The sequence below is a fragment of the Haemorhous mexicanus genome, chromosome Z (assembly GCF_027477595.1).
Source record: "Haemorhous mexicanus isolate bHaeMex1 chromosome Z, bHaeMex1.pri, whole genome shotgun sequence".
Classification (NCBI taxonomy): Eukaryota; Metazoa; Chordata; class Aves; order Passeriformes; family Fringillidae; genus Haemorhous; species Haemorhous mexicanus.
In genome coordinates this window covers 45,033,385-45,052,922 of record NC_082381.1, presented here as the reverse complement: position 1 = coordinate 45,052,922, position 19,538 = coordinate 45,033,385, and the positions used below count along the sequence as shown (strand labels likewise).

The 19,538-nt window shown below is 44.3% G+C and overlaps 1 protein-coding gene across 7 annotated transcripts in view; it reads left to right on the top strand.

Annotated features, from left to right (window-relative positions):
* The first annotated feature begins 486 nt into the window (after positions 1–486).
* NRG1 (neuregulin 1) overlaps positions 487–19,538 on the top strand; it is a 176,555-nt gene continuing 157,503 nt past the window's right edge. For 5 of the 7 annotated variants that reach the window (XM_059837056.1, XM_059837054.1, XM_059837053.1 and 2 more), the window contains exon 1: positions 488–801. In XM_059837056.1, coding sequence (XP_059693039.1) covers positions 582–801 — 220 coding nt within the window. In that variant the 5' untranslated portion in view covers positions 488–581. Of the gene's footprint in view, positions 802–19,538 lie in introns of all 7 variants that reach the window. The other 2 variants (XM_059837057.1, XM_059837058.1) reach the window with 1 other exon arrangement.

Here is a 19,538-nt window from a genome sequence, read left to right as displayed (position 1 = left end):
ACCTCGCAGGTTAAGCAAAAGCCTCAGCTTAAGCAGGTGCCTAAGTGGCAGCATGTCAGTATCCTGATGGATACCGCAGCCGCCTCACGCTTCCTGCGACCCCACGCCGGGGCCACCCGAACCACCGGGGGAGGCGCCGGCCTCGCCCCTTCGGCGCACCCACAGAGCCACTCGCACCCCGGGCAGGGCCCGCCGGCGGGGCGGCTCCAGCGGCAACACCGCCCCGTCCTGCCCTGCCCGGCCCCAGCCCGCCCCGCCCCGGCCGGGGCCGCGGTGCCTGCGCCCTCCCCGGGGCTGGGGCTGGGGCCGGGGCCGCCCCGCACCCTGGGGGCCGTGCAGGCTCCGGGGCGGGCGTTAGTGAGGCGTGTGCCGAGGGGGTGTGTTTTTGGGCTGGAGTTTATTCGTAGTAGTAGTAGTGAAGAAAGGAAAGCTGGAGGGGGGTGGGGGGGAGAGGAAAAAAAAAAAGGGGGTGGAGAAGGAGGGAGGGGGGGTGAAGGAAAAAAAAAAAAAAGGCCCGAAGAGGAGTTTCCGAAAACTTCCAAGGAACTCGCGGCTGCAAGTCCCCGCGACAGGCAAGAGCGATGCTGGAGCCTCGGGCGCTCCGGGAGCCGACAGCGACGGCAGTGGAGGCAGAGGGGGTGACCGCGGGGATGGCGGCGGCAGCGGGAAGCGCGGTGCCCGCCGGAGCCGGGATGGCCGAGAAGAAAAAAGCCGGCAACGGCAGGAAGGGCAGGAAAGGCAAGGGGCCCGGCAAGAAGCCCGGTCCGCCGGAGGAGGGCGAGGCGCCCGGGTCTACCACAGGTAAGCCCGTCGGCAGGTGCGGGGGCTGCCCCGCACGGACCTTCCGCGCCCTTTCCGCGGCCGCCGATCCGCAGGCAGCGGGCAGCTGAACAATTGTTCAGCTAACCTGAGCCTGCCCGGCTCGGCGAAACCTCCGCGCCCCGCCGCGGCTGCTCGCAGAGCTCCCGGAGCGGCGAAGGCGGCGGCGTTGCCGGGAGCCTCTCGGCTGTCCGGCCACGGTTCGGTCTGCTGCCCTATTTCCCTCCCGCTGGCCCCGAAATCCTGAGAGGCTCTCGGTCAGCTGTTGCTTTCTTCATATTTTTCCCCCCCTCCCTCCATTTTTTGGAGGGTGTGAGGCTGTCTCTCCTGTTACAAAACACGTTTTCTGTCCCTTCCTTTCCCCAGAAATCACTTAGCGTAGTTGAACAGATGGCCAACTTTCATATGGGGTATTTTGTCTAAACTTGCATCTATTTACTCAGGGATGATCAGAGAGGACATTTCGCTCACTTAGCAGCGCGTGTTGTTCCTCTCGTGCCTTCTCAGTATTAAGCACAAGAATTCATGCCAGTGATACCCTTGTTCTCCGTAGGTGTGCAGAAGCAGAACCCAAAAGAAGGGTCTCAGCTGAGGGTGCTGACCCACTCACCCTAGTTACTTATCTCTGTCTGCCAAAGCCCCAATAGAGATCAAGACTCCTAGCACAGTACAAACACATATGAGTGCATGATGCTTTTCATAGAGACCTTGTGTTATGCCACCTAGTTTATCAGAAAGCCTGGCAGTATCTATGGATACTTCTAGCTTTTTGCAACAGCAGTGTATAGCTGCATTTGAATTCTTTGGGGTTTTGTGAGAAATTGTTTTGAAAGAAGCCTGGGAAGAGCAGTCAATCGCCTGTGGATTGGTTTTGGGATTTTTGTTTGATTGTGTATTTTTTCCCCCTTTGTGTTGTTTTCCTGTCCCAACAGCCAAATTAACATAAAGCCCAATAGGGTAAAACTTTCTAAATATACCTACATTAATTTTGCTCAGTGCATCATGGCCAACATAGTGCTGCTCTTGATTTCAATCATCAGCCCTCAGGGAGGATATGTGTGATTCAACAGCAGCAGATATCCCCTTGGGCTACTAATTTTTACAAACTAGTACTGCCCACTGCATCTTCTTCTCTAGGTTGTTTGGATACACAGCTCGCCCAGCTTCTGCTCAGCAGTGGCTGTAAACAAGTTTCAGGTACAGCACAGGAGGTTTCCCTTGTTATGCAAAGATAGAGCCAAACACTTCTTTTGACCTTCTTTTTCTCTTTCACCAGATTTTTATAATGCTGTTACACTATGCAAGCATTGTAAGCATCTCCTGCTAAAACTGACCACCTCTGGCATTAAAACATTAAAACCTCTGGCAAACTTATCTGTGACAGCTGGCTGTTTGAAGTGTTTGCAAGGCTTTTTGTTTGTTTTTGTGGCTGACCAAAAACAGGAAGACAGTGACAAGTTGGACAATTTGTGATAGGAAAGGTCTGTCAAGGAGACGCACGTTTTCTCACTGTGCATCTGAGAGTTTTATAGCATCCCATCCCATTTGTGTAGGAGTGATTTCTTTGTCCTGTTGTGCAGTTTTCCTTTTGCAATGGAGTGGGGTGCTGAGGGAGTAGTGAAAGGAGCTGTGAACCAGAGGGCATATTTTTTGAGTAATCCAACCAAGTCAGCTTCTAAACTAGGCAGAGAATTTTGGGAAGATTGTCTTCTTTCTCTGTAGAGGGGAGCTAGAAGAGCAGAAAAATCCATGCTGGTAAATAGCACTTAAGTTTAGGTATCTAAGGGTGGTCAGTTCTCAGTTCTGGTGGTCTCATGTCTGCCATGGTGAGTGTTTTTACCTGAAAATCTGAAGAGTAGCAAATGTAGATTGAGATTCATCAGGGCAGGATTCTGATCATGCCAGCTCCTAAGGCTTTGCTAAAACTCCAGAAGGCTAAGTCTTTACTAAGCCAAAATATGTCAGTGTTTGGACCAGAAATAATCCAGTTTTCTGGCAAGTGCTTACCTCAGGTCTCCAAAGCACCAGTATGTTTTTATAGGTATGAAGGAGTACCGCCTTCATCCATACCTGACATTACTAGTCAAAAGTTTCCTGTGTGGGCAAGAACTGAACATTCTTCTATCTTATGTAATAGAAATCCTGTTCCTTCCAAGATGAGTGTATGTGGCAGGATAGTTCAGATGTGTAGCTAATCCATGTAGTCTGTCTAACGGGAAAATTAAATACAGCATAACACATGATTGTAAATTTGACTCTGAATCAGATAATGTCACACTGACAATGTCATACAGATTTTATCTAATGTGTTACTTAATGGTTTTACCTGGTTTGAGGGGCATTTAGAACTAGAACTGATACTTAGAAGAGAAAGAGCAGAAAGAGTGGTTAATGTAAAAAGTAACAAGAGAGCAATTTTGCATGTCAAGCCATGGGCTTTTATTCTCTCTGTTCAAGCATATTAGAGCTTGAATTAATTATTAGTCTATTCATATTGATTAACAGTACTGATTGGGGACTCTATGAAGGCCTTCTGACTTTGACAGGACCGCAGTTTTCCTTTTTGCTAATATAGGTTTGCAGCCGTACCTGTTATTTGGTGTGTTTAGGATGTGCAGTCTGAGAGGTTATGAAACAGTTTTGCTTTTAGTTACCTGCTTTCTTTAGTTGAATTATGTCAGCAATTATCTTCTTCTCTGTTGTGTTCTTGTCTACACAGAGTTTTCATCCACTTAAGGTTTTCCTCATGAAGAGCAGTGACTTGCAGACAGTCCTCAGCTTTAAGATCTGGCACTAGCACAGAAATCCTTAGGAGGTGTTCAGCTTTTTGCTTAGTGCAGTTTTTTCTGACGAAAACTCCTTGCAACTTAGTTTGCTTTTGCTGTCAAAGTATATCATGTGCACTTCCATCCTGGGTCTGGAAGCATTGGTAATTCTTCAATGGGTTGAGAATCAGCTTTGTTAATTGGGAAGAAAGGGCATAAGAAAATCTTTCATATTCTGTCATAACTTATCCAGAAACTCCAGAGCTGCTATTGGACAAGAAAGTTAGTTATTGGAGAAAAAAAAAAAAAAAAAAAAAAAAGAAGAGATGGAGGAGGTTTGGTTTTCTCTGCTCACCTGCACAGTGTTAACACAAAAAAAAAATCTTCATGTTTTCCATTGCCTAGATGAAGTCTGGGCTCTGTTAAAAAGTTTGGGGAAGTCCATGTTGGTATGATCTCTTTCTCACTAAAATTATTTAGCACATTTACTCCCCTTTGCTACAAGTGCTCTTGAATAAACTGATAGTGTCTGGCTTGTGTCAAGACCAGAGTGACTAGGTCTTCCTTTAGCAGGGCACTCTGGACCACGATAAATACAAGGCATGGAAGACTGAAGAGAGAGTATTATAAATGGACAGAAGCTTACAGCTTTTCTCCAAGTTATGTCAGTGTACTGCCGTGCCAACTGAGTGTGCAGACAGGCTCCACAAATCTGCCAGCAGGGCTTCCTAGAGCATTGCCAGCACACTGAAAATGCATCCAGCCTGGGCAGAGAAAGCTTTGCAGGAAGGCTGAGGCTGGGCACCCAAGGTTCCCAGACTTGCCCCTCACACAGGCACTTTGCTGATCAAAGGTGCTCTTAGAGCAGGAGCACAGGGGTGGGAATAGGCCCTTGTCCTTCTGTCAGCCCAACCTTCTGCCTACCCAGCTCTAGTCTTGGACTGCATAATGTGGGGCTAGTGCACTGAGAGGAAGGAGTCAGCCCTAGAAAAATCCCTCTGTGGGAGCTGTGTGTGTCAGTAAGGTGGGGTACAGCACCTCAGCCCAGCCCCTTTGTCATTTCCAGACATCTTGGGGAATGTAAGTTTTCAGGTGGTTCTGCTTAGCAGAGAAGACTAGGGTGAGTTTTCTGGGCTTGAAAGGACAAAGTGTGAGAAGATGTGAAGCCTTTCTGAGGAAAACACCTTGATGTGTGTGAAGACCTGATAGTGCTGTGAACTCTGGCCTAGGGTTTTGTCAGCCACTCTTTAGTGGTACAAAGCATCTGGTGCCAAAACACAGAGAAGAAAGAGGGAAGACCATCAAATGGGTCTCAATTATCATTTCAGTGAAGTGAGCTCAGCAGCATTGTTCTGAACACATCTGCACTCACAGAGCCCGAAGTAGAAAGGCTGTGGTCATTGACATAGAAAATAAGTATCTCCTGGTGGGTTTAATTTAGAATTGGATAAAATGCCAGAGCTTGAAGACTGCTTGACAGGTTAAACAGCACAGAGTTCAGATGAGATGAGTGTGGCTGAGCAGAACGTTTGACTGTATCCTGGAAGCAGGCTTTGTTGCTGAGGAAGAAATGTTTTTTTATCATATTAAAGACCAAGCTGCAGGTGAGAGCTTGATTGGGAGGATTAGAGCTCAATCTGAGAGCTGCTAAATTTAAATTGATATTCAGTATTCATAAAGAGATATTAGAAGACTGATCACTGTTTCAACATGAATTGAAGACACAAGTCTGGGAGATGGAATGAGAGCTGTGATTTCTGACAAAACCAGTCCACTTCTAAACTATTGCTTAGAAGGAGTGACAACTTCTTTTGTTGTTTCCAATCCAAAACATTTATGTGCTGCTGGTATGCTTGTACATTTTTCTGTGAGGAAAGCCTCTCTACCTGTGTGCAATGCCTGCATTCTCCAAACATTCCACACAATCTTCAGAGCAATTTTGAGAGTGAATCCTTTAAAAAGCATGCGAGTGCATTCATGTTTTTTTTGAATAAACGAGATTAGTCACCATTCAAACTTTTTTGAATTAACACTAGAAGTACCACTTGACTGCAGCCATGGGAATGCAAACAGAATGGTGAGAACATACCAGTACAGTTGTCCAGTAAATACTGCATGTGTTTAGAAAGATATTCCCCTGTGAAATAAATCCAGAAACTGTTCTGAGCTTTGTGCAAATATTGCTGGCTGGTGAAGGCTGAATAAAATTTTTATCTTTCATGTAGAAATGCCAGAGCCTGATAAGCTCTGCATGGATTTAAAAACTTTAACCTTTGGCAAATCTTGTGAGCTAACCCTTAAATCTAAGTTTGTCTATTTGTAATTGTGGGCTTCTCAGATTTCTGGAAAGGCAGTAACTGAAAAAGGAGGGGGGAAAAAAGGTTGAATGAGGCAGTTTGAAACAGTGCTAATAAGTAAAAAAAGAGAAAAGATCCTATGCAGCTGATATTTCAGAATAGTTCAGCACTCACTATTTGGGGCAGCTCATTTTTCATCTCCTCTATGGAATCAGAGTCAATTAGTTTTTACAAAAACTTTTTGGGTGCTTGGTTTGTGAATGCCTAGCCATAGAGGATCTTTGACAACACATTTGACTTTAGGTACCTAAGCAGCAATTTGTTATTCTTAAAGTAAGGCTAGTTAAATGCAGAGCTGTGGAAAACTTTCTTCTAAGCATCTCCCTTCCCCTGCCCTCCCCCATTTCAATCTATTTGCAAGCATCTGATAGCCCTTTGAGGCAGGTGGTTGTAACCAAAAGCAAAACAGTGGAGAACAATTGTGTCTCAGGGTGTCAGGATCTGGAAATGCTATGAATTCTTACCAAATCAGTGTTTTGCTAACATTCCAAAAGTAACGAGAGTGAATGTGCCTTTAACAGTACTGATAGTTTATCGTGTTCCGTTATGATACAGGAAAACAAACCAAGTGTCAGTATTTTGTATGAGTCATTCTAGTTGTGCAAAGAGCTGCTCGAGTGTGTTTGAGGTGGTTGAGTTAACCCTCAGTTGCTACCCCAAGTGCGCGGGGCCCTGGGTTCGGCGGGGGAGGGGGTCTTGCCGGTCTAGAAAGTCTACAGTGGCAGGCTTGCATCGGGAGAGTTACGGTGCCGGTGCCGGGGTTGCGTCGGCAGCGGCGCCGCAGGGGCAGCTCGGCGGAGAGAAGAGACGGATTGCGGTGCGGAGGCGCCTATGGACGTGCTGCTTTAAAAATAAAGAAAACAACTGAAGTAGCACTGAAGGGGGAGAAGAGCCGCCGGTGACCTGCGGCTCTGAAGGGAGGAGCGCTGCCGGTGCCCGCGGCGGCCGCGAGGGGGCGCGGCGGGAGCGCCCTGCCCGACCGACCCGCCGTCCGCCGGCGCTGCGGGAGCCGCGGCGGCGTCGGGGGACGGCTCGAGCAGGGTGTTAGGGCTGTTGTGTTTTGTGCTGAAGGTCAGTGGATGTGCGTAAACAGGTAGAGGAGCTGTGAGGGAAGGAGACTTTGGTCCTGAAAAACACACTGCTCTGATACCGTGCAATTATGAGCATGAAGTCGTCTAGTGTGAGGTCACAAGAATGCTCTTCTTTTTGTTCATTCTCTCGCTTCTTCCTTTCCTACCACACTTCCTCTATCCTACTTCTTCCCTTCTTTGTCCTTTCTCTCTTTCCCTTCTTTCTCCTTCTTTCTTCCCTTCTCATTTCCATCCCTCTGTCCTGCTGTCCTTTTATGCATCCCTTTTTGTCCTTCTTCCATACTTTTCTTTCTCCCTCCTTTCTTTTCTCCATCTTTCTTTATTCTCTGTTATTTCTCCATCCTTTTCCTTCTTTTTTTCCCCCTTCATCCTGTCCATCCCATCTGCTCTATTTCTGTTAATGAAGAAAAAAAACAATGAAAGGAAAGTAAACCAAGATATTTCATAAGGGACTGATAGAGGTCTTTAACATAACCTCTTGTCTGGAGTAACTGCTAGTTTTTCATTTATGCGCAGAATACTACTTGTGTCTGGTTTTGTGTTTCTGGTTGTGTAATTTTCTGTGGGAGCATTAGATTTGGGGAGAAATTGACCGTGTTATGTAGTTTGTTCACTACGGGCCATTTGAATCCTAGCTCTGACAACCAAGTCCACAGGCTTCACAGGTCAGGGAGGAAGAGGGAGATGTTAATCCACTTGTGACAGTTCACTTGGGAGCCTTTACTCATCCGCTCCGTGCATCTCTTCCTCAGGTTTTATGAGCTGATTCCACCTCTGTAAGCAGGGGGAATCCAGATCAGGGAGTTTTGGCTTGGCATTCAGTCATGGACTCAGGCTGAGCTGTGCTCGATGCCTTTCTCCTGCATTAACAGCTTCCATTTCACCCTTGAGTCAACCACATGCCATGTCCTATGGCTAATGGTTAATCCCTTTGAAGGCAGTTACCAAAGCATGAATGCATACTTAGGGTGACTAAACAGAGTCCCTAGTAACATCCAGTTGTGGAGGTGATAGATAGGGGTTGTTATCACTGCCATTACTGCCAGTAGAGTTAAATTCTAAATCCTATTTACATGGATATTTGTGTGTGTGTGTGTGTGTGTGTGTGTGTGTGTGTGTGTGTGTGTGTGTGTGAGCACATGCAGGTGCAATGTTTTAGTGGGACTGTTGGCTTCTACAGTTATAGTCTATTCAGTTTTCCTTTGGGGAAGTCCATTAGACTTAGAAAATAGTAAAAAGGGGCCATATTTTGCCCCTCTAATGCCATATTAATGCTATATTGCATCTGTATACAAAACAGCACTGAAAACTGCTCTAAGTTACTGTACTATATTTGGAATGGGCAGCCCTGTTACTCTGTAAATGTATTTTTGCAAGTCCTCTTGAATTGCACCAAATAAACTGGTAATGTTTGTGTCATCACAGTCACGAGGTCTAGCTGAAATCTCTGTCTCTCAAACTGCCCTCTGTGGAACAAGCTCCCATTGCCTAGGATCATACAGTCTTTGGATGTCCAAGGTCACAACAGATCATTCTGATCTCAGAAACCAGAGTCTCCTCACTCTCAGTCTAACCTCTCCCTTCAAGCCACCGTGGTTTCTAACACATGGCCATATCATATGTGTATCACAAACCTGTCACGTGCCCTTCTTTTTTTTTAATTTTTAAATTGTTTCCTTTCCCTTTGTGAAAATAAGTTTTCTGGAGGATGCTGTGCATAGCTGATATGTCTACTGCAGGAGAGATTGGAAGAGGAGGGGTCTTTTTAGGTAGCAGGCCCATTGCTGTCCCCCTGGAGCCATGCAGCCCTATGGCAGGAGCTGGTTCTACAGGGTGAATACGAGGATGAAAGGCGCTGGAGAAGTTGTCAACTGTGCCATTGTGCCAGACCTGCAGGTTCAGGGAGAGTCACTGGCAGCATCTGAGAAACACTCAGAGAAAAGTTTTCCAGCAGGCTGCTTCCAAGGACAGTATGTACCTTTGCAAAAATGAAGGAGAAACCTCCCATGCAGAGCTTCCCCATTCCAGTGCGAACAATCTGACCTGTAAAAACTGGTGTCTCAGGGCAGCCAGTGCCTCCTTTTTGTTACTGCCCATTCTGCAATGATCTATGCCAGCTTCAGGGCAGCGTCCCGATCATCTCAAGATAAGTTACATTAGGACAAGTTAGCTAAGCCTTTGAAAAACAAACCTGAAAACATAGTAGCTGCTAGTTGACCCTGTTCTTAGAAAGAGTGGACTGGAAGTGCAGAAGTAGAAATGGCCCCATAAAGAGTGCGTTCTCTGTCAAGCTCTGGAGGACTAATGCAGCTGCTAGTGTACCTGAGGGGTTAGTTAAAAAGCAGTGCATTTAAAATCAGGGCAGCTGCAGTGCAGTTGCACTTGCAGTTGCAGTGTAGTGAAAGAACCTGCCTGGGCATGTGGAGGATTTCTGTCCCTCATAGCATCTGAGATGAGGATTGGCATAATTTTTGAAAGATGGGCTATAGTTCAACCAAAAGGTATGGGATAAATGTAGAAATTACTGTGTGACGGTTTTTTTCTGTTACAGGCTTCTAGTCTGGCAGACATTGTGAGCCAGATTTAGTGTTGTAGATTCCAGCAGTCCTAGTCCTAGCCCCCCTTTTTTGTCTTGGTACCTTTTGATTTAAATGCAACTTTTACTTAAGTATGTTGTTCATGGCTTGTGAGAAGGTACAGCAAATGCACAAAAGGCTAAGTGTAAATGATGGATGATAAGATGAACTGTGGAAAAAAAGAAATCTTTTATCAGCCAGACTGAAACTGATGATAAGCACAGGTTTTCCTGGCTTTATGAAGTGCGAGCAAGGTCAGAAATTGGAAAACTATTTCAGAGCAATAACAACAAACTGGAGAGCAGGAAGGTTTTTGAAACAAGGTCAGAGAGAGGGATTTAAAATAGATAACTGTCCTGTTAACTCAGCTCCATTCCTAGGTTGCTTGGCAGTGATGTGTCTTGGGGTTTTTCCCATCTGTGAGTGAGATGTTTCTCTAATGAAAAACACTCTGTCTCCACACCTAGAGTGAAGACCACCTGAAGACCCTCCTGGGTGAGGAGCCTCTTTGTAGGGACCATCCTACCATCTTCCCTCATTATAGCTGCAAGGTCTCTCTTGAAGCTCATGTCAGTTCCATAAATGACAGAACCCACTGGTCTCAGCAGCCAGTGTTCTTGCTTCCATCCCCTAATTTGCCATCTTCTCTCAGCCCTTCTCCAGCTCACACCTGATTCTTAGAAGCTGATAGCAATGATCCAGCCAGTTTCAAGCACAGAAGAATCCACTTTCTAGGCAGATTGCATGAGGAGAACCAATTCTTTGGCTGCAGTAAGAGTTGTACCTAACAGCAGGATGAAGACAGAGCTTGTTGTTGAGAGAATGTCACTTCAGTCCACAAGAAAAGACCAAGGGAAGGGATATAATTTCTAAGAGATGTTGAGAAGTAGCTTCATCTAGGCATTTTGTTTTGAAGGTATGGAATTAATTGCACAGCTGCTGGCAGTGGCATTGCTTCCTCTTGAGGGGAGGTGCGAAGACAGATTCCCAGGACACCAAAGCCGGCTTAGTCCCAAGCTGGATTTTTAAATGCTTCTCATGGCTCACTCTAGGCTCCTACCATTTTTCCTCAGGTTTACTTTGTATGCAAGTGCCATTAAAGTGGCTGCTTTGGTAGCTGCTGAAGTAAGCTGCTAGGTCTATATAGCTCTTTTTCTGTATAGGAGGACCTTTAGTTTGAGTTCTTTGTGTCTGTTTCCCTTTGGAATTCAAGGTCAGACTTGTCTCCAGTGACAGGATGTGCTGAGTGATTGCTGCCTCATTGAGCTTGCCTGAAGGTACCTCCATGGCACTGACAAGAGGGGAACAGCCTGAAAATGAGATGAAATGGCAGGACACATAATGGGTAGGAGGGATGATGTCCACTGCTCTGCCTGATGTTCCCTCTCAACTGTACAGGTGATTTTGCTGCAGATAATATCCTGTCATTGACTTGCTTGTGGCTTTTTTACCCCTTAAGTCTGTGATAAAAGGTTTTCTTCTTCTGGGTATTTGGATCGAAATCAGCAGGAGCAAGTTTTATCCAATCCCTCTTACCCATTACAGGCAGTTCTGAGGGCACTAGTTCTGTGTAACACTCTGTTGTGTCCACACCTTAGCCCTGAAAGGAAAATGATCTTCCAGCTTACTTACACACAAGTTGACCTTTAAGGAATGCATTGAAACTCCTTGAACATCACTGGGAGTATTTGCAGACTAAAGCTTAAGCACTTTCCTAAGGTAAATGAAACTAGCTGGGGCTTTGTGCCTAGGTCTAGGTTTTCCCTTCTCTCACCCTACCCTGGTAACCATATATCTTAAACTCTGAGCAGGCCATCCTAGTGTTCTTTGGTCACGCTGCAAATTATTTAAACTGAGAATATTGAAAGGACTTCTGTCCACAAGAACTGCTTATGGAAGAAAATGACATAATGCACTGTATCATGTCTGCTGGCCAAGAGGTAACAGGCAGAGAAAGATGATTAAATTGAACGTTTGATGTTTGCTGTCAAGGTTAGTGGTTAACTCATCTGATGTGTGAAATCAGGTACCTGTATGTTTGGATTTGCTTTGACACCTTTTTCATCTTACCCTCTTTATAACAGCAAGGTGATAGCTTTTACTCATTCTATTCTAAACTACTCAGCTTTCACAAAGAGAAGGCCAACTCTTTTTTTTTTTCCTCCGGAGTTGTGTTAGAGCAATATTAGTGTAAACATATATGTGGACTTGTGCATACTCATGCACTCCAGTCCATCACAAATGCAGCAAGAGAGGAGTTTATTTGAGTTTCAAGACCTCCTAGAGCTATATTGCAACACAGAATTTATCCACTGGGGAAGTGTCAAGAAAAGACTTCTTTTCTACAACATTTTTAACTCAAGGTTCCATAAAAATGATGGAGCTCCTGGAAAGACCTCCTTGGGGAGCAGTCCTGTGAAATATGCCGACAGCCAGATGGCACAAATTTGGAAAACACTGCTGTCCTTAAAGAATAGAACTGAAAGCCTCTGTGAGAAGGCAGTGTATTTTCCCAAATAACCCTTTTAATTCTGTATTGATGTTATAGAGAGCAACAAATGCATCTTCTTTTGATAATCTAGGGAAACAAACTTTTCGTGAAAAGGTAGAAAATCTCATCATGGGTCATCAGGGAAGTGTAGAAATGTCCAAAGTAGTGAGTTCACTTTGATTTTTTTTTAAAGTAGCAGTTGGTAAACAACTCCCTTAACAGATTAAAGAAATACCAAGCAGCCTCAGAATTGCTTTGTTTCATGGCACATTTCATGATATTTCTTACTATCAGTTTCATGGCAAGGCTTAGTTCATTTCAGATCAGTGCCAAAGACTCCAGGCACAAATAAGAGCTATAAATCACTTTGGAGTTGAGGGATAAGGAACAACTTGAGGTATTTAGAACTGAAATTAGTTTGTGAGGCTATTTCCATTCAGAAAACCATGATGACTGCTGGCTCTACACCGGGGAGCAGATAAGACAGGATTACCCTCACAGTGTTTGCACATCTCCTGACCATCAACAGGGCACATGTCTGTCCAGTAAGGCTGCTCAGGGGTTGTCATCACGGGATGACAGTGGAAAGCCCCACAACACCAGATCCAGGTCCTGCCTAGGAGCCTGTTGAGGTTTCTGTCCACCTCCAAGCCCCACCAGAGGAGCAGGAGGCAGCTTTTGAATCTGCATTACACCCAAAAGGCTCCCAAGCATCTCACCTGCTTCCACTGCAGCTTGCTGACCTGTAGGGCTTTACTATGTGCAAGAGCATCACAGCCAATGATTGCTGGTTAGATTTTTTTTCCCCTCTCACCCATAATCAGCTGTAGCTGAAGGTGGGGTACTTGGCTAGTCTAGTTATTTGTCTGATCACAATGGTTATTTTTGTATATGACAAAACATGGTTGAGGATGAAGTGAAGAATGGGCATGTGGGTCTGCTTGACGAGGAAATTATTGGATGTGAAGGGTTTTCCAAACAAGAGGGGAGGAATTGACCAGGAATTACTCTACCAGCATCTCAGGGCATCTTCCTGTAGCAGTTGTCTGTTTACCATGTTCTCAGTGCTCTGCTTCTGTCCTGCGTCTGCTATATCTGTTTCCCCAGAACCACCATCCACATTTCTAACTCAGTTCTTGCCTGGAGCATACTGTATATAATGTTTCTAGGTAGGAATGTGGGGGTGGAAAGACCACATGAGGTCATAAAGTTTTTGTGGAGTTGCAATTTGATCCCAAAAGTGAATTACCAGGTGCTTCTTCAGAGAGGGATTGAGGAGTTATATTTAAATACGTCATTTAGTAAGGCCTTTTATTCCAGAAGATAATCAATTCCATTTATTCTCTAAATGTGCATTTGTTTTACTATAGCATAATTCTAGGATGATGTTTAAATTGATCAGTAGATTGAACAGTTAAGAAATAAAAAAAATAATAAGATAATGCTATATATCTTTTTTTTTTTCCTAAGAAATAGGATTTTACCAGACTACTGAGTAATAAACCTTAAAAAGGCAATACACTTCTGATGCTTATTTTCATAAATTTACCTCTGTGTTGCAGAGAAGGGGGAGAGGAAATGCTCCAGTAACCAGCATGTGAACTCTCAGGGCCAGGATGGATATAGCATCAGTCAGTAGGCTTTACTCAAGATGGGGTGGCAGAGAACCTTTGTAGCACTCTGCAAATGTATGTACTGTTGCTGAAATGGTTGTTACCTCTCAGGGAGGCTTCTTGTAACAGAAGGTTCCTGTGAAAGGGCATTACTCTCATGTGAGCTGTAATCAGGGGTGCAACTGGTCGTGGCTTGGCTGGGTGACTTCTGGGTCTGCTCTGCAGCAAACAGCGCTTCTGGGACTGAGGTTGTATTTTATTTCTGCTGGGTTTCTGAACGGAACCACTGAGTGCTGCTCCCCTACCCACTTGTTCAGGCGTTCATCAGGGAGAGTCAAATGTCAGCAAAAAAGGCTTGGAAGGCAAGAGTCTGTGGTCAGTGGTCTGCTTATACAGGGAGACCTGGAATGCTCATCCAAATGAGCTTTAGTGCAAAGTGCACACAGTGCACATTAAGTCACATTGGATCATCGCTTGTGTTTTTTTATTATTTTTAGCTGTAAACCAGAGAGAACTAAGATCGCATTTTTCTGAAGGTGTGTCCTCACCTAAGTGTAATGGATGTACTTTAGATTCACACTTTGCATTAGTTCAGCAGAAGTTTTGCAGTCTGATGAGCTGATGAGCCCGGGAAAAGTTTCTAGCCCTATCCAGGGGAAATCAGATGCCCAGTCTGCAGCGTTGCTGTGGTATTACACATGAGATGTTACCCAGGGAGAAGTCAGGTTGGGACCATGAGCAGTCACCTGTTCAAATGGACAGGTGAATTGTTGGAAAGGCAGGGAAAGAACGGGGATTTGTGGGGTTGGACATTGAGCAGTGGGGAAATGAGTGAGTAGAGAGGTCCTCATTGGAGACCTAAAAAAGGAGGGAGGAGAGTGAGAGCAGAGAACTTGGGGAGCACAATGTGTCTGGGAGATAAGGCTGGAGGAAGAGCAGGGGAGAACCACATGGTCATTTTGGGCTCAGTGGGAGACTGAAAGTTGGGAAAGGGTGGAAACTGAGATGTGACCGACCCACAACAAGGGTGGAAGGAGTGGAACAGAGAAGGAAGGTGGCCTTGCGGGGGGAGGAAAAAAGGCTGTCGATGCAGATGGTGTTGGGCAGCCCTACTTCCCCTGGGGTTAGCCGGCAAAGTGACTTCACTGACCAGCCTCATCATCTTTTCTTCGCCTGCTTAGCCACACTGTTGCCATACAGTGACCATGGCAACCCGAATTTCTGACTGGCTGTTCTAGGATGGTAGCTGTAATGATAGTAGTATGAGTATTGACAGAGGGGAGGGGAAGGCAAGCAGCTGTGGAGCAGGGGAAGTTGCCTGAGTACAGTAATCGTCTTTGGCAGGTCAAGGGTGAACCGTGGCCTGCGGGAGTTGTACAATGCCCAAGGCTAGCAAAGTGGTGTTATAATAAACCCCAGATGTTTCCGCTATTTACAATGTATATGTTATGTTTAAACCTGAAAATGCATCCTAGGATCTGGTGGGTAGGGAAACAGTTATTAGCTGCTTGGAAATGACTTGCTGGTAATGTATCTGTTCCCCCTTGATATTAGCTGTTGCCTGTTTAAAATATAAATCTTCTAAGCTGAGACCCTCGTGAGCAGCTTCTTTGCCAAACCAGTGGTTCCATCCGGCTCCATGAGGAACGGCACGGTTCTCCCTGACGGGTTTCTGTGAGGCTGCATCCTGGGCACGGCAGCCCTGGGAGCTGCGCTCACAGCCGGCCTGCGTTGGTGTGGGAGAGGCACCGCTGTCAGGCAGGGGAGCGCAGCCAGCCACAGGTGTGCAGAGAGCACTGTTTAATTTCCCCAGACTAATTATTTTAGAGCTGGGAGCCAGAACCCTTGAGTTATGTCACGGGCCAGAACAGAACTTTGAATAAGCATTTAAGAGAGGGATAGGATTTAGCTGATCGGGCTTTTATGCCAAAACAATTGCTTGTCTATAAGAGTAAATTAGTCAGCTAAACGGTGAGTTTGTGGCCAAATGGTTGCTTTGCACAGACCCTCCAGGTGATCAGTCCTACAGATGGTCGAGGCAAGGCACTCAAAATATTAAAGTGAGTGAGTTCAACTGTGGGAAGGCTGGGAGTGGAGGCTCCTTTTCAGAGATGAATCATTCTGAATGAATTATACCAAAGCCACACAAATTTGGAAGAGCCATTTTTCCTTTGATGTTTTATTGGATTTAATTAATCCAAAAAACTGGAAACCTTCAGTAAATCCTTAATAGTTCCTCACACATGTCCCCTGCCTGCCCTTGCTTCTATATCCACCAGTCTGCACTGGCCACATTCATGCATCTTGTGGGCACTTGGGGTACAAAAGGACTTGTTTGGACCCGTCACCACAGGGTGTACTGAGAGGAGTGGGAGTGCTTAAGGTAGGTTGTGCAAAAACATTGCTGAAGATCAGGTAACAGTTTGCAAGGAAGATGGCCAGAAATTGAGTCCTCACCCAGACGCACCAGTGTTGTGATGTTTTGCCCAGGATACCTGGGATATGTGGGAGAGAGGAGTGGTCACATTACACAGCATTTGTGGTTATGGGGTTTGGGTCTGCATAGAAATGAATCTTGGGGCTCAGGGAGAAAATGATGCTGATTTTGAGGTTTTGTTGCATTTTTCTCCCTTATTTTCTGTTCCTACTCCAAATAGTCCCTGTACAGCTTTTCCATCAAAACTCTACTGTGACTTCTATTAAGGGCAATGCCTCTTCTTCCTGAGCTTTATTGTCCTCCCACATCTCACGTGCCTGCCTTAGAGTGATTTTCTTGAATGTTAGTCCTGATGGACAACTCCCTACCTAGACATCCACTTTTACAGTATTTCACATCACACCTCATAAGAAGGGGTGCAGTACAAGCATTCTGCTAGGCAGAGTGCCTGCATGATGATGTGAAAGACTCTCTGTACCTTTCTCTGATTCACTTGGACTCAGTATTGTGGGTGAAGGACCATTCATGTCAGTGGTTTCTAACATGATACTCCAGTTTAAAATGCAGTTAAGCCACATCAGTCAATATGAATTCAATGCCTGATGTGGCTGAGTGTAAAATGACCAGAATTCTGTGAATTCACATCCCATCCTTCTAACTAGCTTCCCCACATGGAAAGTCAAATGTGTAGGAATGTTATTTGCCTGAGATCTTTTTTGATTGTTAAGCTTATCTGTTTTGCTGATTGCACAAAAGTTTTTTCAGTGTTTTTTATCTAATTCAATGTGATGATAAAGTCACAGTGAAATTGCTGAACAAGAATTAAAACAGGGGGGAAAAAAAAGTATTTTTCTCTCTCAATCCATGCCTAAAACTGAGATGACTTTTTTGGGGATGTGATGACCATTTACTCAAATGTGACTATTAAAGTCACTCCTGGTACTTACTTGTTTAGTGATCCTGTTGAATCTGAATTCAAAACATGTTTTAATAAAATTTCTTCTTTTCTCCTCTCTCAGGGCTCTGGTAGATTCCACTAATGCCAAGTCCTTGTCTTTTTCTGTATTTTGATCTTTATCTATTGCGCTACAGAATAATCAGTAAGATAACTAATACATCAGATAACACATTATTTTCTAGCCTAAAATAAAAAATGTTAGAATTTATATTGTTCTTGTAGAGATAGAATATCCTCAGAACTTGGAAAAATGAGTTATCAAATTGAAATTAAGGGCTATGCTTAATTACAAATAAGGATGTCATAAGAGTTAGAAGCCAGTGACAATCTTTCTCCTTTTTTTTTCCTTCTTTTGGGAGAAAGAATGATGTATAAGAAAAAGACGGTTAAAACCTGTTGTTTAAATTCAGTGCTTCTTCTGATTACTTAAGGAATGTTTTGATTGGGGAAACAAGCCATGGGGATAAACAGCTGTCAAACATCTCAGTACTATCAAAAACAATGCCATCTCCTGAGCACTGATAATCTTAAGGAAGATTAAATTAAAAACTTTTTCAATTACCAACTTTTTTTTTTTTTTTTTTTTTTTTTTTTTTTTTTTTTTAAATCTACTGAGAAAGATTAAGATGAAAATATTGTGAGAAAGAAGGTACCTGGCCCTGGAGCTATTTGCCTTTCTTAGTATGGAAACCTTGGCTCTCATGATTGTATTCTTTGTTTGATGCATGTTCAGTCAACCCTGATAGGTGTGCAGAGTCTACGGATGGAGGTGCCTTGCACTGCCAGACGAGATGATCACTTTGTTGGTGATTTGCTGGATTTAGATCCTCCTCTATTCTCTCTGGACTCACGTCAGAGTTGTTGCTGAGAATCCCTGAACACACAATGTGTGCTCACTTCCTCTTCCTCCATTGCAAATAGCTCGATTGTTCTATAGGCTTCAGGAAAATGCTAATTTGATGCTGCTTTTCCTCAATCCTTGATCTGTTTACTACTGGAAATTCATGAAGCTCGTGGAATAAGCAGTTGATGAAAAGATCAAACCTGAAAATAACATCTTGCAAAGTCCAAAACATGCCTTAAATTCTTTCCAGAAGCAGCGATTGAAATGGAAAAGTATGGTAGACTTTCCGTGTAATTATACTGTTGGGTTTTTTTGTTATGTTTTTCAGCCATTGGGTTTTATGACATCTTTCAGTAGCCAGATACAGATTAGGAATCAGTTAATATTCTGAAAACAGAATGCTTATCATCTACAAAGTATTTTGCTCTATTAATTGTTTCCATTTCCCCTAACAGTAATGGTGTCCGGCTAGGTTACTTCCTACATAGAATTCCCTTTGCAGCCAGAAGGGGGACTCAGGATATTAAATTTCAGCAGATGCGGTGAACTTGTCCTTTATGTTCTTTTTTCCTGAACATTGTTTTCTGATGCCGTTGTGATTCTTCCTTGGCTTCTTCCATCAATCTTTTATAGCTGTCATTGTCATAGCTTTGATTATTATGTTCTTAGCAGAGTGGGACAAATTTTGCAGAAGGAAGTACTGAAATGGACATTTGGACATGTCTGGAATCAGGTTCCAGTCCATCAGGAAGCGGTTTGGTGTATCACTTCTCTGTCTGTTTATCACAGGAGTTTCCAGCCCATGTGTTGCTGCATCTCCCCAGGGGTATATCTTCCCTCCAGTGTGTCAGTAGGATCCTGGACTGCAATTAATAAGGGTGTTTTATTGCCTGTTGTGATATCCAAGCATAAGAGTGTGTGAGACCCAAGAGAGAGTCCTGGTCTGCTCTGTGGACTTCAGATCATCATCTAGGTCATGTTGAAAGAGAATAAATGAGCATTTTTAAACACTGTGCATGTTGCTTCATGCACAGTGGAACAATCTGTGAGAGAGTAGCCAGAAGTTTTTAAAAAAATTACAAAACAAACAAAAAAGCCGACCAAAAACAACAACAACAACAACAACAACAACAACAACAAAACAACTTGTAGAAAAGACAAAGTGTGTCCATACATTATTTAGGTAAACAGCAGGCTCAGTTTTGCACAGTAGGAGTGAATCCTACCTGCCGCTGGGTTTCTTGTGAGACAGCCCTGTTCTCTGTTGTCATGTCACCTTGCAGAACTGAGTCTTAGAGGAAACTTAATACTCCTCATCTTTCTCCTGGTGGGATTGCATAAGCTTCCTTCATAAACCCCTGTTTTTCAAAACCCTTTTAGGATCAAGGTTTTATTTCTGATTTTTTTGTGTTCTATGAGTTTCATTCTCATGTCTTGTAGAAAATGTGGACAAAAGAGATGACTGGCGGGCCCCTAGAGTTCAGCACAGCTGGGGAGAAAGTTATGCATTCTGCATGTTCTGAGCTATTTCCAGTGAAAATCTAGATTGTAATTTGACATGATACCGTCTTTTTAGGATAATGTGGT